The sequence below is a fragment of the Vidua macroura genome, chromosome 2, assembly GCF_024509145.1.
Source record: "Vidua macroura isolate BioBank_ID:100142 chromosome 2, ASM2450914v1, whole genome shotgun sequence".
NCBI lineage: Eukaryota > Metazoa > Chordata > Aves > Passeriformes > Viduidae > Vidua > Vidua macroura.
The window spans coordinates 37,722,732-37,739,924 of NC_071572.1; the positions used below are offsets into that span (position 1 = coordinate 37,722,732).

Here is a 17,193-nt window from a genome sequence, read left to right on the forward strand (position 1 = left end):
GGGACCTCGGGAGATCATTTAATCCAACCGCCCTGCCAAGGCAGGGTCACCTGGAGCAGGTGGCATGGGAACACAGTGGGTTTGGAATGTCTCCACAGAGGAAGACTCCACGGCCTCCATGGGCAGCCTGTTTCAGGGCTTTGCCACCCTCAGTGCAAAGAAGCTCTTCACTCCAGCTGCTCTGGGAAGGATTTTGAAAATACATTTTCCTGATTGTAAATTCCGTTTCCCACCCTAATTTTTGGGAGCGGAGTGAAGGGCGGTTGGGGGGCGGGGGAGAAGAGCATCAGCTCTTGGCACGGGTTAAACAGCGGCTCAGAGATGTCCAGATGCGTACGTCAGGGCCGCGGGCCGTCAGAGCCAGCTGTCCTCAGTGTTTTCTATGCTGGGTCCCAATAATTCGCGGGGGCTCAGCCGGCGCCTCCCGGCAGCGCCGCCCCGCGATGCCGCGGCCCCGCCCCATGGAGCCGCGCCGTGGGCGGGACTGCCCGGCGGCGGGCCGAGGGCGGGAGGCGAGTGCTGGCGGTGTTCGTCCTTCGGGAGCTGCGCTGCCGATGCGTGCGCTGTGGCCGCTGTGCCTCGCCCTGGGAGCCGCGGCGGCGGCCGCGGGCGGGGGCGGGCGGCCGAGCGCCGAGCGCAGCGCCGTGTGGGGGCCCGGTCTGCGCGCCGCGGCCGCGCTCCCCGCGCGGTACTTCTATGTGCAGGCCGTGGACGCCCGAGGGCTGAGGTGAGGGCGGCGGCGGCGGCTTTTCGGGGAGATTCTGGGAGAATCTCGAGAGAATCACGAGAGGCTTGTGATTTGCTCGTAGAAGGTGCAGGCTAAAAGCTCTCTCTACGTGACTCTTTCTGCATATCACTTGGCAGGCGCTAATTAATCTTTACAAGGAATATCAAATAACGGCGCGAGAGGATAAGAGGATGAAAACATTCAGCAGCAAAACATACTTGTTACTCAGTGGAAAAATTCATGATTTATTCTCCTTTGTCAAAACTTTAGCAGTGACTAATACGTTTAATTTATTAGGCTTGGGCATTCTGCTTGTTTCCACGGTTGGGAACATTAGTATTTCTCCTACATGCCGAGGCACAAGATCAGTAGAATCATTTACGAATTACTCAATAGGCCAATAGGTATGAAGCGATATGCGGAATAAATACATAGACTCCATAACCTGGGGTAGCTATGAAGTGGGTACATATGTCAGCACCCGGCACAAGTGAGATAGCTCTCCAAAACTTGTGCTTCGAGCCTCCGTCTGACCCACACTTTTATTCCCAAAGATGTTCCATATGCAATACATTGCACAACTTTTTCATGCATATTCAACCCCTGGCCCCGCCTGTCCTCGCCTCTCATGCTAAATAGGTCCACACCCTTCTGAGCACGCGTGGTTTGCTGTGGTGGTCGTACGGGGGTCTCTCAGTGGTCTCTGAAGCTGAAGATTGTGGTCTTCCTCATGATTGAACTTTTGAACTTTTCCTCTCTGCGCGTGCGCTTTCGGTCCTTTGGTGCTTATCTGAGTACGTCTGTCAGTCTTGATAAGCTTGGAGATAGAGGAGCTTCTTTATCTGGGTTCTTTGCCTCGTCTGGTATTGTTCTTTATACAAGAAGCTTCAGAAATTTGCATTTTCTTATGCCCTTTGTACTAGGCAGAGGTTTCTTAAGTAAAAGGTTAAAATTCAATACATAACTCTACAAGCTAAATTATAAATGCTTAATTCATTTTGTTAACTCCAAAAATCTCTGTTTCAGGTAAACTTCTTAGGAATGAAGTAGGACAGGAGCAATGGCCATAAACTAAAACACAGGAAATTTCACCTCACTATGAGGAAGAACTTTCCCCTGAGGGTGGCAGAGGACTGGAACACACTGCCCAGGGAGGCTGTGGAATCTCCCTCTCAGGAGAAATTGCAAACTCCCCTGGACACATTTCTGTGTCATCTGCTACCGGTGTCCTTGCTTTGGCAGGGGGATTGGACTAGATGATCTCCGGTGGTCCTTTCCAACCCTAACAACTCTGTGATTCTGTGATTTTTCAGAGGATACTCATTGCTTTCCATTTATTTAGGAAACCTGGTCATGCAACCTAGATAGGTGTTCAGAATGCTCCATCAAGGTCATCCAGATTAGGTGCATCATGGCTTGTGTGAGTATGGGAGCTGCCAATTCAGTTTAACTTGGATAGTAAATATTTCTTGCATTTAATTGAACTGGCAGCTCTCGAGTATGTCTGGACAAGTTTTAGGAAAGGTGGTGGGAGTAGCTGAACTAAGGAGTTACAGCCTGAGAGCCTGGTCACTGCCTGGAAGAAAGGTGGAAGGAAGTTGACAGCATTTTGACTGCACTATCTTTGTTAATACCTCAATGATATGTGATAACTTCATGATTATTCAGATTATTTTATTTGGTTTTATGGAGGTTTTTCTGTTTGGTGTATGGTGAATTATACCAAAATATCTCATTTATACATTGAATTATGTCATCCCTCTATAATTTTTTCCCTGTTTTTTTCTCCATATAAGCTACCATAATGATTAAGAAGTGTAACTTCATTCTTTACTTCCTTAAATAATACCTGGAAAATAAGGTAATCTGAAAACATTTTGCTTCTGAATGTAAAATAACAGACTTATTGACCTGTTAAAGTGGACATTTGGATGTGCTTGTGGAGGCCTAACATGGCTCAGAGGAAATCATGGCTAACATGGCTCACTGGAAATCTGTTGCCTTGCAAAGGAATGGACCAGACTAAGAAATCTGTTGTACGTTTCCTTTGTTCATTAAGCTCCCATTTATTCTCTGGGTAGGTTCACTTCATCACCAGGTGAAAATGCATTCCAGGTGAAGATCACTGCTCCTGAAGAACAGTTCACTCGTGTTGGTGTACAAGTATTGGACAGGAAAGATGGTTCCTTCCTCGTGAGGTACAGGATGTATGCGAGCTACAAAAGTCTGAGGATAGAAGTCAAAACTGGAGATAAGCATGTTGCAAAGTCTCCATATATTTTAAAAGGTAAGAGGCACCACTACACACAGGTTTCCTCACAAAGCGTGTCCCAGAATGTCTTCTACTAGAAGCATAGGATTCTTTGAGACCTCAGTACTTCTCTGGACTATCAAATCCCATTGGAATTATGGATTCATTATATACATCCTATGCATAGTATTCAAAATCACAAAAGGCAGCAAGTGCTGTGAAGCTGTTGCCTAATAAATACAGGTAGAGGGCTCACACATAAGCTGATGTAGGATGACGTGACTCCATTAGAGTTAAAAAAAAAATTCAGACATGTCCATTTAGAGTTGCTGAAGTTTTGGCCCTAAGCAATGAATGTTCAATGCCTGACCCTGTTCTTTGATCTCAACAGCTCAATATTATGACTCGTTAAAAGTAAAATAATAATTGTGTTCCCAATAGGACCTATTTACCATGAAAACTGTGACTGCCCTCAGGAGGAAAGCAGTGCATGGCTGGAAGAGATGAACTGCCCTCAAACTATTCCACAGATTCAGAGAGACCTAGCAAATTTTCCCATTGTTGACCCAGATAAGATTGCAAAAGAAATTCCACAGAGGTTTGGACAAAGACAGAGTTTGTGTCACTACACCGTCAAAGACAATGAGGTATGGAATCTTGTTGATATGAAGGCCATATTGGAATTGGGTGGGGAGCCACGGGCAGTTTGGTTGTCCGAGTTGTAAAAGCTTCATGTAGTGTTTCTTTAAGAACAAGACTTTGCTTGCTTCTCTGTCCTTGAATACTTTGCAGTTTGTATATGAGCTCAGCAATGTCTGTCCTACTTTGTAAGTGCTTTTTTTTTCCACGTTACAGCTGAAACACAGTGAAAGCAAATTACTTTCCAGGCAATCAGTATGAGTACTGGGCACACACCCAAGTCTCCTAAATGCTAATTCAGTTTCCTCTTCTCTGAGCAATACTGCTGTGATGTGTCACAATCATCTAATTTGAAGTACCTCAATAAATTACATCATGCATAATTCTGAGATACCACTTTTAGCTGAACTGAGGATCAGAGCTGCAATTCTTTATAACAAAGAAATGTATATACTGTACTTATTTCAGTGGAGTTTTATATAGAAATTAGAAGAATGGAACACCACAGAAATAGGCAACAGTTTCTGCTTTCACGAGACAGACCTCAAACATCTGCAAAAGCAAGAAAAGCTTGTAATTTTTTAATCACTTTTCTGTGATGAGATTTCTGTTGCTTCCCAGCTGATTCTTAAATCTATGCAGCCATATAATCTGTCTGACTAGCCACTATGCGATTAAAAGAGCTCTGAATTGTGCCAGCCATTCTCTGAAATGAAATCACCCAGTAAAACCTTTGTTTATTTTCAGGTTTATATAAAGACATATGGGGAACATGTTGGCTTCAGAATTTTCATGGATGCCATACTGCTGTCTTTGACCAGAAAAGTGAGTATATCTGTACAGCCACTTACTCTGCATGCCCTAATTTATAGAATCCTGGGCTTAAATACACGTCAGCGTATTTGTTGCTGTTTCTGTTAAAAAACTCTTGCTGATTGATTAATTATGGAAAGGTCATAGATTTTCCTTGTTTGAAGCTGTCATGTTCTAGAATGCCATCTGATTGAGTATCACAAAAATTAATTGAATAAGTAGGCTTTTATAGGTGACTTTGATAAGTCAGGACAGGGCTTATTGGTTTGTTTTTTTTTTTTTTCTGTAGAATAAATAAATCATCCTGTAGCATCTAACAGAGAATTCTGTCTCTGCAGGTACATTGCTGCAAAAAGCTGAACACAAGTTAACATAACATGTTAAAGAAATACCAAGTAACCTTTCCACTATCCTCAGAATTAGTAATGGATCAGTTATGCTACTCTGTCTGCCTTTGGGTGTCATGTTTTAAGGATTCTTTAACATGTTAAAGAAATACCAAGTAACCTTTCCACTATCCTCAGAATTAGTAATGGATCAGTTATGCTACTCTGTCTGCCTTTGGGTGTCATGTTTTAAGGATTGCTCAGCTACTAACATTGCTGAACTAACATTGCACAGGAAAATGGGACAAATGACTAAATGTACAAATGAACATTAATTTAACTGGGGATTGTTTCATCTAACACTATCTACAGCAGGACATGATGTCTAAGGGAAGATATGATTGTAGACTACAATTACCTAAAAGATTATTCTCTGGAAGATGGAAGTAAACTGTTCTTTGTGTCAGTAGTGTTAGACAACAAATAATGGAGTTAAATTGCATATAAGGACTTTAGACTAAAAGTTTAAAAAAGGATTGCTAACTCCAAAACTAGAAACTGTTTACAGATCTAGAAAACACAGTTTGTCTCATTCCCGTTAAATACCATTAAATAAGAGCTTTTATTAGGATAGTGTCACTGAGTGACAGTAGATAGTTGGTTGGAGAAGAAGATGAAAGCTGCTGATTGATTCTGCTGCTGAGGATGTGTAGGAAATACAATTTGTAGGGTTTATACCCATTACAGCCATTAGATGGCACCGTAGTAATGAAGTCTAGTGCTGAGCATTAGACTGTGTAGCAAACACCCTTTGAAAGGGAAAGGCTATCTTCCACCATTTAGAAGTGTTTGATATTTGGCAAATTATTGATTTCTTTTGCTTTGAAAGAGGTAGTTGAGGGGGATGTATTAGAGGTGTATATTTTTTAAAAATGAAATGAAGAGAGTGAACTGAGATACTACATTAGTTCTGCACTGACCTTATATGTGCCTTCAGGGTTCTGTAAAACACAGCCATATGTCATGTTTTGCCTTTTGCTCTCCAAACGGAACTGTTCCACCATTTTCAGTGTTTCCTCACAAGGCAGCTGGCTCTTTCTTTGGAAATCTACAAAGCTGCCTTTCTTTTTATCTTTTCTTAATTCACTTGAAAATACCCAAATCACACACAATGTCTAATATAGGGGTGCATCACAGTTTCATAAAGCAGCAAAATTATGCCCTCTGTCCCACTTCCTGGCCATCAACAGTATTTTTCTTGCCTTTTCGCTATGACAGTGATTTCAGGTATGGTTCCACACTACCAAGTATTTTAAATAAGTAATGATGTTATGCTTAATAATTAACTGAAGCACTGACTAAATGTGGTCTTGCCATCATGGCTGTATATTTCTGTTTCTTCTCTTCTGTTTGATTTAGGCATCCTGCAGACACAGGGTGAATCAGATCACTGATGTGACAGAAAACCGATTTACCAGCCAGCATCAATTTTCCATGTAGTAACAAGGTGATCCAACTTACCTTGGAACTATACAGTTGCTGACTAGGTCCCAGTGCTAGCCTGATAAAGAGATTGTGTGGCCAATCATGTAAAGTATAACAGGAAACCATCCTCTAAAAAGGGTGCTCCTATGCCTTATGTGACTTTGTACAAACCTTTTATAAAAAAATACTGGTTTTTAGGCTTTACTCTGTGGTCTCAGTACTTCTAACAGGTTTCTAAATGTCAGTGATTCATTACAGGTACATTAAGTATATTAGACACCTGGCTATTTTTCCTCTTAGTGAGGTTGTTTTCAAAATGCAAGATGCCAGCAGAATGCTGTTTGTGCTAAAATGCATTTGTGCCTATTTTGCTCCTGTTTAGGTGAAAATGCCAGATGTAGAATTTTTTGTTAATTTGGGGGACTGGCCTCTGGAGAAAAGGAAGCCCCCACAGAACTTGCACCCGATCTTCTCATGGTGTGGGTCCAGTGAATCAAAAGACATTGTCATGCCAACATACGACTTAACAGACTCAGTTTTGGAGACTATGGGACGGTAAGAAATAGCTTAAACTTTTAAACTTAAAAATTCACAATGAGCGATCTTCCATAGAGATCTGTATGTTAACAGTATATTAACTATTTTCGTTTACTCATTGAGACACTGGCATCCTAGGTAGGCAGTGACTGTGTAATCAATATATTAACATTATACTTCACTGTTTCATTTAAAAAATCTAAATTTATCTAAACATGGTCAAATCACTGAAGACAGCACTTAAGAGTGTTTCAAGGCTAGGCATTTGATTTGTTTGCTTTGTTTTTCCCCCCATGAACTTGTTGACAACTGGCCAGGTGTCTTTCTTTCCTGATTTTGTTAGAATTTGGTTTTTGTGTACCTTTCAAATCCCAACATAGCTATTGGGAATTTTCAAACTAGGAGCTACCATCTCCCACTTTGATTACTGACCATAACTAGCCTTTGCAACTGCTTTGTTCTGTCTTGAAACACTACAGACAGCTTGCTTCTACGAAATCTTTGTAATCCATCTTGAACTTGTTTATCATTTCACTGCATTTAGTTCAGGTTCCTTTTTTTTTTGTCAAGACTTTCTAAATTTGCTATCCTTTGCCCTCCCAGTTTATGTGTTTAATTTCTTAATGTTTTTAAGGACGTGCAATATGTTTTATTAAGCAAGTTACACTACCTTGCATCAACCATATCCACTTTTACCTATTTTTTCCATGACAGCTGACAGGTATTGTTTCTGCATGCCATGTTGTTGAATGATGCTGTCATGCCACACACCTGTGAACTTAACATTCATTATCTGTTTCTATTGCTGCAAATGACTGATACAGTAACACATGATGGTTTGCTCATGACTTGCCTTCATCTTTGCTCTCTGCCTATGGGTACTGTGAGCTCTTTTAAGTAACTGCACTTTTAAAAGTTTCCAGTAGGCTTCACTATTAAATCACTTCTTTCTCCTGCAGAGTCAGCCTGGATATGATGTCAGTTCAAGCAAACACTGGCCCATCGTGGGAAGACAAGAATACCACAGCCTTCTGGAGAGGACGTGACAGCCGCAAAGAGAGGCTTGAGCTTGTAAAACTCAGCAGGAAATATCCAGAGATCATAGATGCTGCTTTCACAAACTTTTTTTTCTTTAAACATGATGAAAACCTCTATGGCCCTATTGTTAAGCACATTTCATTTTTCGATTTTTTTAAGGTAAGCTACTAATCATTTTTCATAGAACTCAGTTCTCACTGTTTCCCATTATCAAATATCTTAGTATGTATTACTGAAAATAAAGTGATTTTTAGTTTTTCAGGACACCACAAATAACAAGCATGACTAGATATCCCTCCAGTGGGATTAACTGCTATGTAGCTCTTACCCTCAGAATAGTAATGTCTGATTTACATCTAAAGGTTCTGTAGAACCTCCTGTAATCTACATAACTTCAAGTTCCTTTTTATTTCTTTTTCCTGATTCAGCGATCAGGACTACTAACATAACTAACATAGTGGGAAAATCTGTGGATGAAGTGGCACATCTACCCTCACATCCGAGGATGAGCACCTAAGAATTCCCGGAGAACTTAATTGATGAAGCTCTGTGTACCCTGCACTGTGATGAATTCCAAACTAGATAATAAAAGCTTCTTAGACATTGATGCTTGCCTAGCCAGTCCTACCTGTCTCAATATCGGCAAGTCAGTAACACCAGTGCCCTCAGAATATAACCTAACCAAGCCACTGGGATCTTGTGTTTTTTAATAACTTCTGGTCCTTTTCTTTCCAGTATAAATATCAAATTAATATTGATGGCACAGTGGCAGCATACAGATTGCCTTATCTACTGGCAGGAAACAGTGTGGTGCTAAAGCAAGACTCCATCTACTATGAGCACTTTTATAACGAGCTGCAGCCATGGAAACATTACATCCCATTTAAAAGTGACCTGAGTGATCTGCTAGAAAAACTACAGTGGGCAAAAGATCATGATGAAGAGGTAAAATATATATTTAGAAGCATGCAGTAATGTTTCTAGAAGAGAACAAAAACTGAATTTCTTTAAAACAAAACAAAAAAAAATACTAGGAGAACCTGAAATTTATTTTCATCAACTCTACAAAGAAGAAAAACATTCAAAATGCATAATATTGTCCTTAATTTGAAATCAAATTTAACTTCAGGAAAAAAAAAAGAGTATCTTCCTAACAATGCCTTAACTTTTAAAAAGAATGTTTTATTTGAGTTATCCTTAACTGTCAACTTCATTTGTAACTCCACAACCAACAGTAGCACCCTGAAATAAATACTAGTTCTGAGCAATAAAAAAAAAAATAATCCAAACTTTCATTTTCTTTGACAGGCAAAAAATATTGCAAAATCTGGACAAGAATTTGCAAGAAACAATCTCATGGGAGACCACATTTTTTGTTACTATTTCAAACTTTTCCAGGTCAGTATATTTTTAATGGCTACTGGCACAGAAATAGAAATCACACAGCAAGAATTTAGGGCAACAGAGCTGCTGGAAATTGGCCAGTCTGGTACTTGATGCCACGAAGCAAGCAGCAGCAATTAAAATCTTCATTTGGTTTACAAACATTGTATTCAGTTATATCCTATGAAACCCCTTTAAAACTACACTGGCTCTTTCAGAGGCAGTGGGATCCCATAAATCTCGATCTAATCTGCCAGAATATGTTGCCCACAATGATCAAAGAATTCCACATCAGATGCACACCCTGTGAACCACAGCTGAAAATATCTGTGCATTAGCACCGAGATACCGAACTCCAGGGAGGCACCCGAAGGGGCTCCCATCTGCAGCTGAGTGTTCCGTCACCCTGTCTGTGACAGTCTGAACAAACAGACTGTGTAGCCCCAGAGTTTTTACAGAATTGCTCAGCTGATTTGGTACAATATTGGCAACTAGATGTACAATCTAAAAAATGTATGGATTAATGATACCTTCCTTTTTTTTAAAACTAGGAATATGCTGGCTTGCAAGTGAGTGAACCAAAAATCAGAGATGGAATGGAGAAGGTTCAGCAGCCTGATGATGACCTTTTCCCATGCACTTGCCACCGAAAAAAGGTACAGCCCATGCAGTTAAATGTAAAGTGCTGAGTGTCTTCAGTTCCTGCTCAGCCTCGCTGGAGCAGGGCTGCTCAGTGCCTCACAGTATCAGTTATCAGGCCAGGCCATTAACACCTATCGAACTTAGAAACACTTCTTGATGTTTTTGCAGGACTAGACAGTGAAAAATAGGCTTCCAGTTAACTGAAACATGTTTCTTCTTTTTTGACTGCAGGCCAAAGATGAACTCTGACAGAAGTAAATACTTTTTTTCAGTATTTACCTGAATTCAGACTGTCTTCTTAAAGAAAGAATAACAATCTGGTTTAGTATGCCTGTGGATAATGTCAATGGATATTTTAAAGTTTACCATTTCATGATCTATGTATGGAAGAAAACAAAGCACCCCTGGTTTCCTTTTTATCATGCAGTGGTGGCAGAGCTTTATTCAAACACATTTTTATAATTAAAAAAAAAATAAAAAACATATTTGTATCAGTTGTGTGTTCCTGTCCTGAGTTACCTTGGAAATGCAGATACTTTTTACTCATGCTTGTATATAGTAAGTCTTTTCACAAACATGAAACTGTTCTGCAAAGGGCAAATGAGAATTGTACATCTTCCCCCCTACTCACTCACTCTGTTTGTCTGTCCATCCATCCATCCATCCATCCATTCATCCATTCATCCATAAGGCATCTTTTTTCAGACCATAGCTTTGCCCCTTCTGAGAGAATCTCAAAGACCATGCTGTGGGGTTCATAATAAATCTTGTTAACCTGAAGGAAAACCACAATTCCGATATTGCTGTAGGCTTGGTTATACCAACAGGTTACTCACCGGCCGTAATGAGAGAGACTGCAGCTGCCAGTACACACACAGTTTAATCCAATCTCCAGTGTCAGTGCTCAGAGACCTGAGTTCCTCCTGTCACAATGGATGCAGAACTGATTCCTGCTCCAGGAGTTCCTCCATCACTAAACACAATTTATCTATCAGTTTTTATTTATCAGAGGGCCTCTGTGATCAGCCCTTTACACAAAGGACACTGGCAAAGGGGACTTCTCAAAACTGAACCATGTTCTTTGCTCCAGCTGTGCCTGCATTACCTCCTCCTCCTCCCCACACAGGCAGAATCTGACTCCCTAAGGTGGCAGACACTGTGACTGACCAGAGATTCCTCTCCCTGCCTCACAGGTTTGGAAGCACCTGGGAAGGCCAGCACATAGAACCAAGGCAAAGTAGTACACCAGGCTCGCCAGCCCCAGGGGATGTGCTGGCAGAAGCCTACAAAGCAATAGGCTTTAATTGCAAGTGAGTACAGCATCAGTTATATACTCAGAAATTGAGGAACCCTAAAGATACACTGTCTAAGTAGATTTTTTCCAGTATATTACTTCAAATATTAGTCAAAAGCATTACTTAATCCTCTGCATTTCAAGTGTTGTATATGGATATTTGCATAGAAACACAGAGAACAATGCTGTCATGATTTATTTTCTGTCCTTCAGGAAGTTCTTTCTTGTTTTGCATTTTTTTTCATTCATACAGAGCTTTATTTGCATTTGCACTTAGACCTCTGAAAACATCAGTTTAAAAAAAAATATGCTTCTAAAAAATTACAAACCCCTTATTTGCCACATTTAGGAAAAACTAAATGAAGATACTGCTTGAACACTGCAAATTATTTGTGCTGCAATTGAACGTTCTCTCTAAGCCAAGAAAAAACTTGTCCATTTACTTCTTCCATGACATCATCTGCTGTTCGTCCTTTGACTGCCATCCCGTGGTTTGCTTTATCAATCCAATGGATTTTTTTAGGGGCTTTCATTTTTCTCACCACACCTTCTAGCAATTGCTATGGAGAAAACAAGAATGCAAATATTAGAGAATTGGCTACTACAAACTCTGGAACTCCTAGATGTCTCTTGCTTTGCCTGTGTAATGCAAAATAGGCAGCTCCTAAAGAACAGGAAGATGGATCTGTGTGCACGTGAAAAACACCTTGCTAGAAAAATGGGATGTATTCTCTATTCAGGATATGAATACTGGGATCTGCTCAAAGCATCACCCTCACTCAAACAGAGAATTGCAGAAAATTAGAACTTCTGAGGAGTCCATTTTTACTGTCAGAGGGTAGTGCTGGCAATAAAATGATAGAATTGAAGTCAGATTTGTCTGCAGAGGCTGAGTAGCAATGTAATTCCTTAGGGACTAGCTTTGACGCTGTTGAAATTTCTTAGCAAACAGATCTTAGAACCAGCTCACAAAGTCAAAGATTCCACCATTAAGAAGGTACTCCAAGGATCTGCAGGTCACTAGCCTGACTTATTTTGGTGACAACTCCTCATGGAAGCCCTATGACTCCTTAGAAACTGTCCAAGCACGGAAAATTCCAATTGCACATAGCCCTGAATTCACACTAACCTGTTCAAAACAACAGATACCTGTCTGCAAGAAAACATGGCAGAAAAGCACTGTTTCCCTGCCTTTGTACACCTGCTCTTCACCTCTACAAAAATATCACTTTCTACCACAGAAGCCTGACTTGGGGGTAGAACTGCTTTGCTAGAAGAATTTGCCATGAAAATGTGACCAATGTGACACTGGTGGCACCGCACAGGTTTTGTATCTTGAAATGGTTAAAACAAAATAGCAAATAACTCACTCCTTCCATAGACCACTTTTAATTTGTGCAGTCCTATTGAAACCATTTAAAGCAGGGGTATTTCAGTGACCCAAAGATGAGCTTGCTAAAGTGGAAGATCAAGCATGGTCCATTAAGTTTTAAGCAGCAAAAGGAAGCACTGCCAGGCTTCCTTGTGTTTGATGAAGTTTTCTACCCAAGCCTTCCTTCAGAAGACACCTACTTAGGCAAGGCTGTTAATCAGGTGAAATACAGACATCACTGAGGCTCATTGCTGCTCCTCCAGACTCCCCTTTCATAGCAGGCTATACAAGGGTACTCACTTTTTCACACATCTCATCTGCTGATCCTGAGACAAACAGCACTGGACACGTGATCAGTAATAAATCCTCATCCCGGAGCTTGGACTGCAGTTTTGGTCGATGCAGTGGGTAGGATAAACACACGAGACCTTGAATGAAGCCATCATCATCATCACCCTCGCTCAGCTGACGTATCACAGAGGCAGCAGCTCGTGAGCCCATGGAACGGCCTTTCTCCCATGCAGAAATAAAGGAAAAAGTATTATCTGCTGTCACCTCATCTACATTCTGGTTGAGTAAACAACTCCCAAAACCAGTCTAACTGAGTGTATTTCACTGTCACAAAATGCTAGGGATGTTCTACTTCATGAAAAACATTAATCCTAATTTCAACATTTTCTGCTAACGTATTTATCTAGTTGCAACATTTACATCCCTGTTTAAAAAAGAAGGGGAAAAGAAAGAAAATATAAATTGATAGGGATCCCTTACAATAGTAGAAGGAACAACAGCCTATCTTGGGAAGAGAGGGACTGGTCCTACGCTCCAGAGCCTGGAATTTTGAGATAGCCATGATAGTATCCTGTATCATTATTTTCATGCAACCTCAATTTGCTCAAATTCAAAACAAAATTCTGTGCTTGATTTCAGTTGGCTCACAAAACAAATCCAGCAAGTGTTTATGCACACCTTGAACTTCAGCCTAAAAGTAAAAGTAGAAGGAGGGAAAAGAGTGTGAACTTGGAACATGAGGTCAGTCAGTAACAGCAAGGGAATATCAAAGTATCTCCTTAAAGAGGAGGCATATGAGCTGACAATGCAGCGTAATTGAGTGTTACAAGTCGCTAGTTATTATAGCGGCACAGATTTGGTTTCACTTAAGAGAAAACTTAGAATATCCCCTATCAAGATATTCCTAACCACCCCCATCTATTCCCCTTTTCACAAAACATAGCTGAGCTTTTTTTATCTGCCACTAAGTTTTAATTACCAAAACCTGTTTTGGGAAAACTGTTTTCCATTTATCAGTAATCAGAATTCTTCAAGACTTGCAGTTAAAAAGTACACATGGATAATCAGAAAACTCATGTCCTGTAAATTCTAAGTGAAAGGAAGTTTTCTTCTGAAGTACCTGGAAAATACAATCTATTGCTCTTTCTTTCCTCTTCTGCAGTAAGATCTATGGTATCATAAGGAGGGTTCATTCACTTCTCACCAAAGTGGGACAGACTTGGAATAGCTACAGATTGCTATTACTAGAGACAGTATAAGAGAGAAAATTATTGATAATAAAAACAATACCTGCAAGGAAAACACCAGAAAGTTTATAATCATCACAAAATTTTAAGTATTCCTAAAGAAATAAGAGAAAGAGAAGCATTACAAGTCAGAATTAAGATAGTTGGGAAGCTGGGGATCTCTTCTGTTTGTAGCTACTACACAGAAAATGGGAAGCTCTTTCAGTACTGCAGATTAAAGAACAGACACATACAAGGTGCTCTCTTGGGTTTTATCACATAAATGGTTTCATAACGTTTTGCAGCAACAACATAATCAACTTCACATTAGCTCTCAGCAAGTCTAAAATATCAGATGGCCTATAAAGTTACCAAAACATAAGTGATTACTATGTATTAACTCAGTTATAGTACGAGACCCCATGCACACCCTTGGCCCGTCAAAAGGAATAGCAGGTTTGCAAAAATGCCCTTCATTGAGGTTATGTATTTGTGACATGATCAGTTAAGTCTGACAGAAAACAAAATTCAGCAACATTTTTTCAGGTTTTAGGAGATAACTAATCAGATGCTATCTTAGCAGATGGCTTAAAATTACATTTACATAGCAGCATATGAACATAAATGCACTAACAACATTATGCTTCTTCCATAAAAACTGGAGATGCCCATTAAAGACAGTAAAGTCTGACTTCAAATTAATGTATATATAATCACAATGACATCATACAAAATTCCTTTAGAACTGGACTCTGTTCCCCTATAAAAATGCCTCTTGCTCAATGCAAGCAGATCGCCCATCCTAAATTCTTCACCCAGCTTGTTTCCATCCTAAATTCTTCCACTTTTTGCAAGCTATAAGTTTTCCCATGAAACACCCTTGCCTTTTGTCAGGCTTTTCTTCTTCCCTGAACTCAAACCCGCACACTTGTGGCAGCTGTTCCAGCTGTTGCCCATCTAACAACTGCTTCTGCTGTTTCTGTTCACACACAGTGCTCCATTTACCTAAACATTGGTTGTAATTTTCCCACTGTTGCTTGACTAATCTCTGGCTGTAATTTAAGAAACGTGGAAAACAGCACCCATGGATCTAAGCTTTGGTCTAAGAATTTGGTCACTGCTTACCACAACTGCTTTAAAAGCCTTAGTCCTGTAGGCAACATTAAGGCCTTTACAAGTAAACCGCAGGCACAGAACTCCATGGGATGCAAGATAGGCTGCCAAGGACACTAAGTGAGGGAAATTCATGTCTCCTCCAGCTCCATGAGTAAGAATCACTCCATATGTTGGTTTCTTCTCTGGGACAGAAAAGATAGCATCAAGGTATTTGTCTCCAAAAGGTATTTTCACTTTAACCTAGAAATGAAACAAACCCCAGTATTATTATTAAAAATAAATAAAAAAACACAAAACAAAACCAAACAAAAACAAAACCCCAAAAACAACAAAAAACCCCCACCAAAAAAAACCAAAAAAAAAACAAAAAAAAAAACACAAAAAAACAAAAATCCCCCCCAAAAAAATCAAGAGGAAATGTTCCCAGTCTATACGTCTATACATCTACACATTATTATATTAAAAAAAAAATCAGACAATTAAGAAATAAACCCAAATTGCAAGCTTGTTTTTATTTCTACTGTTTAAGAGTACAGAATGAGTAACTGAACTCTGGTTCAAAGATTTTCCGTACAATAATGGGCAAGTCACTTTATGACTCCACACCTTATGTTCTGCATTAGAGAATGAAGCTTCAACACACAAACTCTCTATATATCTATGTATAGCTTTTCCAGACCTAACTAGCTGCCTAGACCGTAAGAATATGTGGCAGTAAGACACAGCCTAGCAAACATTTTGAAATCACACAGTGGTAAGCACTGAGTGAAGCAGCAGCCTGCACAGAGGCAAGGACTGAACCCTCCCCATGGACAGGCCACAGCACAGGTTCGGCCAAAGCGCCAGGAAGACACAGGACCTCCATCAGCACAGACAATTAGAGGAGCCGATCAAGAGACAAGATCTGCTCATGTTCTGCGGAATGAACGGGGACTGAGCAGCACAAGTGCCCTGTGGTGGCTTCTGAGAGCAAAAAGGACACCCCGGGGCTGGGATAAACTCAGTGTCCCGAAGGTGTTCCTTGGCAGCGCTCCGCAGAGGAGCTGCACAGGCCGATGGAAGTGCTCAGCGGCCCTGCCGAGCTGCTGCCCCCGCGGCCCCTGGAGGGGGTGGCAGGTGCCACACAAGGAAGGGGATGGCGGAGGACACGCAGAACAGCCAGAGGCCTGCACACAGAGACAGGCAGAGCTGCAGCCGCCACCAGCCACGGACACACCTCTCCTGGGATGGCAGAGGCGGCAGCGCACCCACCCCGCGCCCCTTGCCCAGCTCCAGGGCTTCCTCAGAGGGGAAAGGCAGCTGCCCCGGGCCGCAGGAGCCCGCTGATCCCCACGGACGGCAGGCGCACGGCCCAGCGCCGGCCGCGGCCATACCTCCACCCGCCCGCTCATCCCGCCGCGACGTCACCGGAGTGACAGCCCCCGCCGGTCCCGCCCCGCGGCCCGGCCTCAGCCCCCGCGGCGCCGAGAGGCGGCGGCCTGCGCCCGGGAGCGGGGGTTCCGGGCGGGCGTTGATTGGGCCGTGTTAAATAAATGAAACACCCAGAAATAAATAAGCCCCGCATAAATTGTTTTTCTTCACTCATGTGTACGAAAACTCGACGGACTGCTAGGTGGTAATTCAGCACAAATAAAGCCAATTGCTTAGGGATTGCTTGGAAAGTCATGTTCTTACTGACTTCAAGGAGTACAGATGAGATGCTTATGATGAGTTACAGAATCATTTAGGTTGGAAATGACTCCTGAGACCATCGAGTCCACCCTTTGACTGAACACCACCGTGTCAACAAGACCACAGCACTGAGTGCCACATCCAGTCATTTCTTGAGCATCTTCCAGGGATGTCAACTCCATCACCTTCCTTGGGCAGTCCATTGCAATGTTTAGAAACCCTTTCCATGAAGAAATTGCTCCTGGCATCCAACCTGAACCTCCCCTAGCACTGCTTGAGGCCATTTTTTCTTGTCCTGCTGTGGGTTGCTTGGGAGAAGAGACCACCCCCTACCTGGCTACAGCCTCTTTCAGGTGGTTGTAGAGAGTGATAAGGTCACCCC

At 41.5% G+C, this 17,193-nt stretch overlaps 2 protein-coding genes across 4 annotated transcripts; one reads left to right on the plus strand and one right to left on the minus strand.

The window, feature by feature from the left end:
• Positions 1–522: 522 nt before the first annotated feature.
• Positions 523–10,335, plus strand: POGLUT2 (protein O-glucosyltransferase 2). Its single transcript, XM_053970955.1, has 10 exons — positions 523–727; positions 2,809–3,014; positions 3,420–3,625; positions 4,365–4,442; positions 6,624–6,796; positions 7,738–7,975; positions 8,552–8,761; positions 9,125–9,214; positions 9,751–9,855; positions 10,073–10,335. The coding sequence occupies exons 1-10, from the start codon at positions 555–557 to the stop codon at positions 10,088–10,090; spliced, it is 1,497 nt and encodes a 498-aa protein (XP_053826930.1). The 5' UTR covers positions 523–554; the 3' UTR covers positions 10,091–10,335.
• A 978-nt stretch (positions 10,336–11,313) lies between these two features.
• TEX30 (testis expressed 30) lies at positions 11,314–16,564 on the minus strand. Of its 3 annotated transcripts, none has more exons than XM_053970956.1 (5): positions 16,514–16,564; positions 15,150–15,380; positions 14,089–14,140; positions 12,808–13,016; positions 11,314–11,695 (listed from the first exon to the last, which is right to left on the minus strand). In XM_053970956.1, exons 1-5 carry the CDS (start codon positions 16,529–16,531, stop codon positions 11,522–11,524), a joined length of 684 nt encoding a protein of 227 aa, XP_053826931.1. In that variant the 5' UTR covers positions 16,532–16,564; the 3' UTR covers positions 11,314–11,521. The 3 variants fall into 3 exon arrangements, with proteins under 3 accessions (XP_053826931.1, XP_053826933.1, XP_053826932.1); XM_053970958.1 differs by lacking the exon at positions 16,514–16,564 and adding an exon at positions 16,392–16,501; XM_053970957.1 differs by lacking the exon at positions 16,514–16,564 and adding an exon at positions 16,357–16,409.
• Positions 16,565–17,193: the final 629 nt, after the last annotated feature.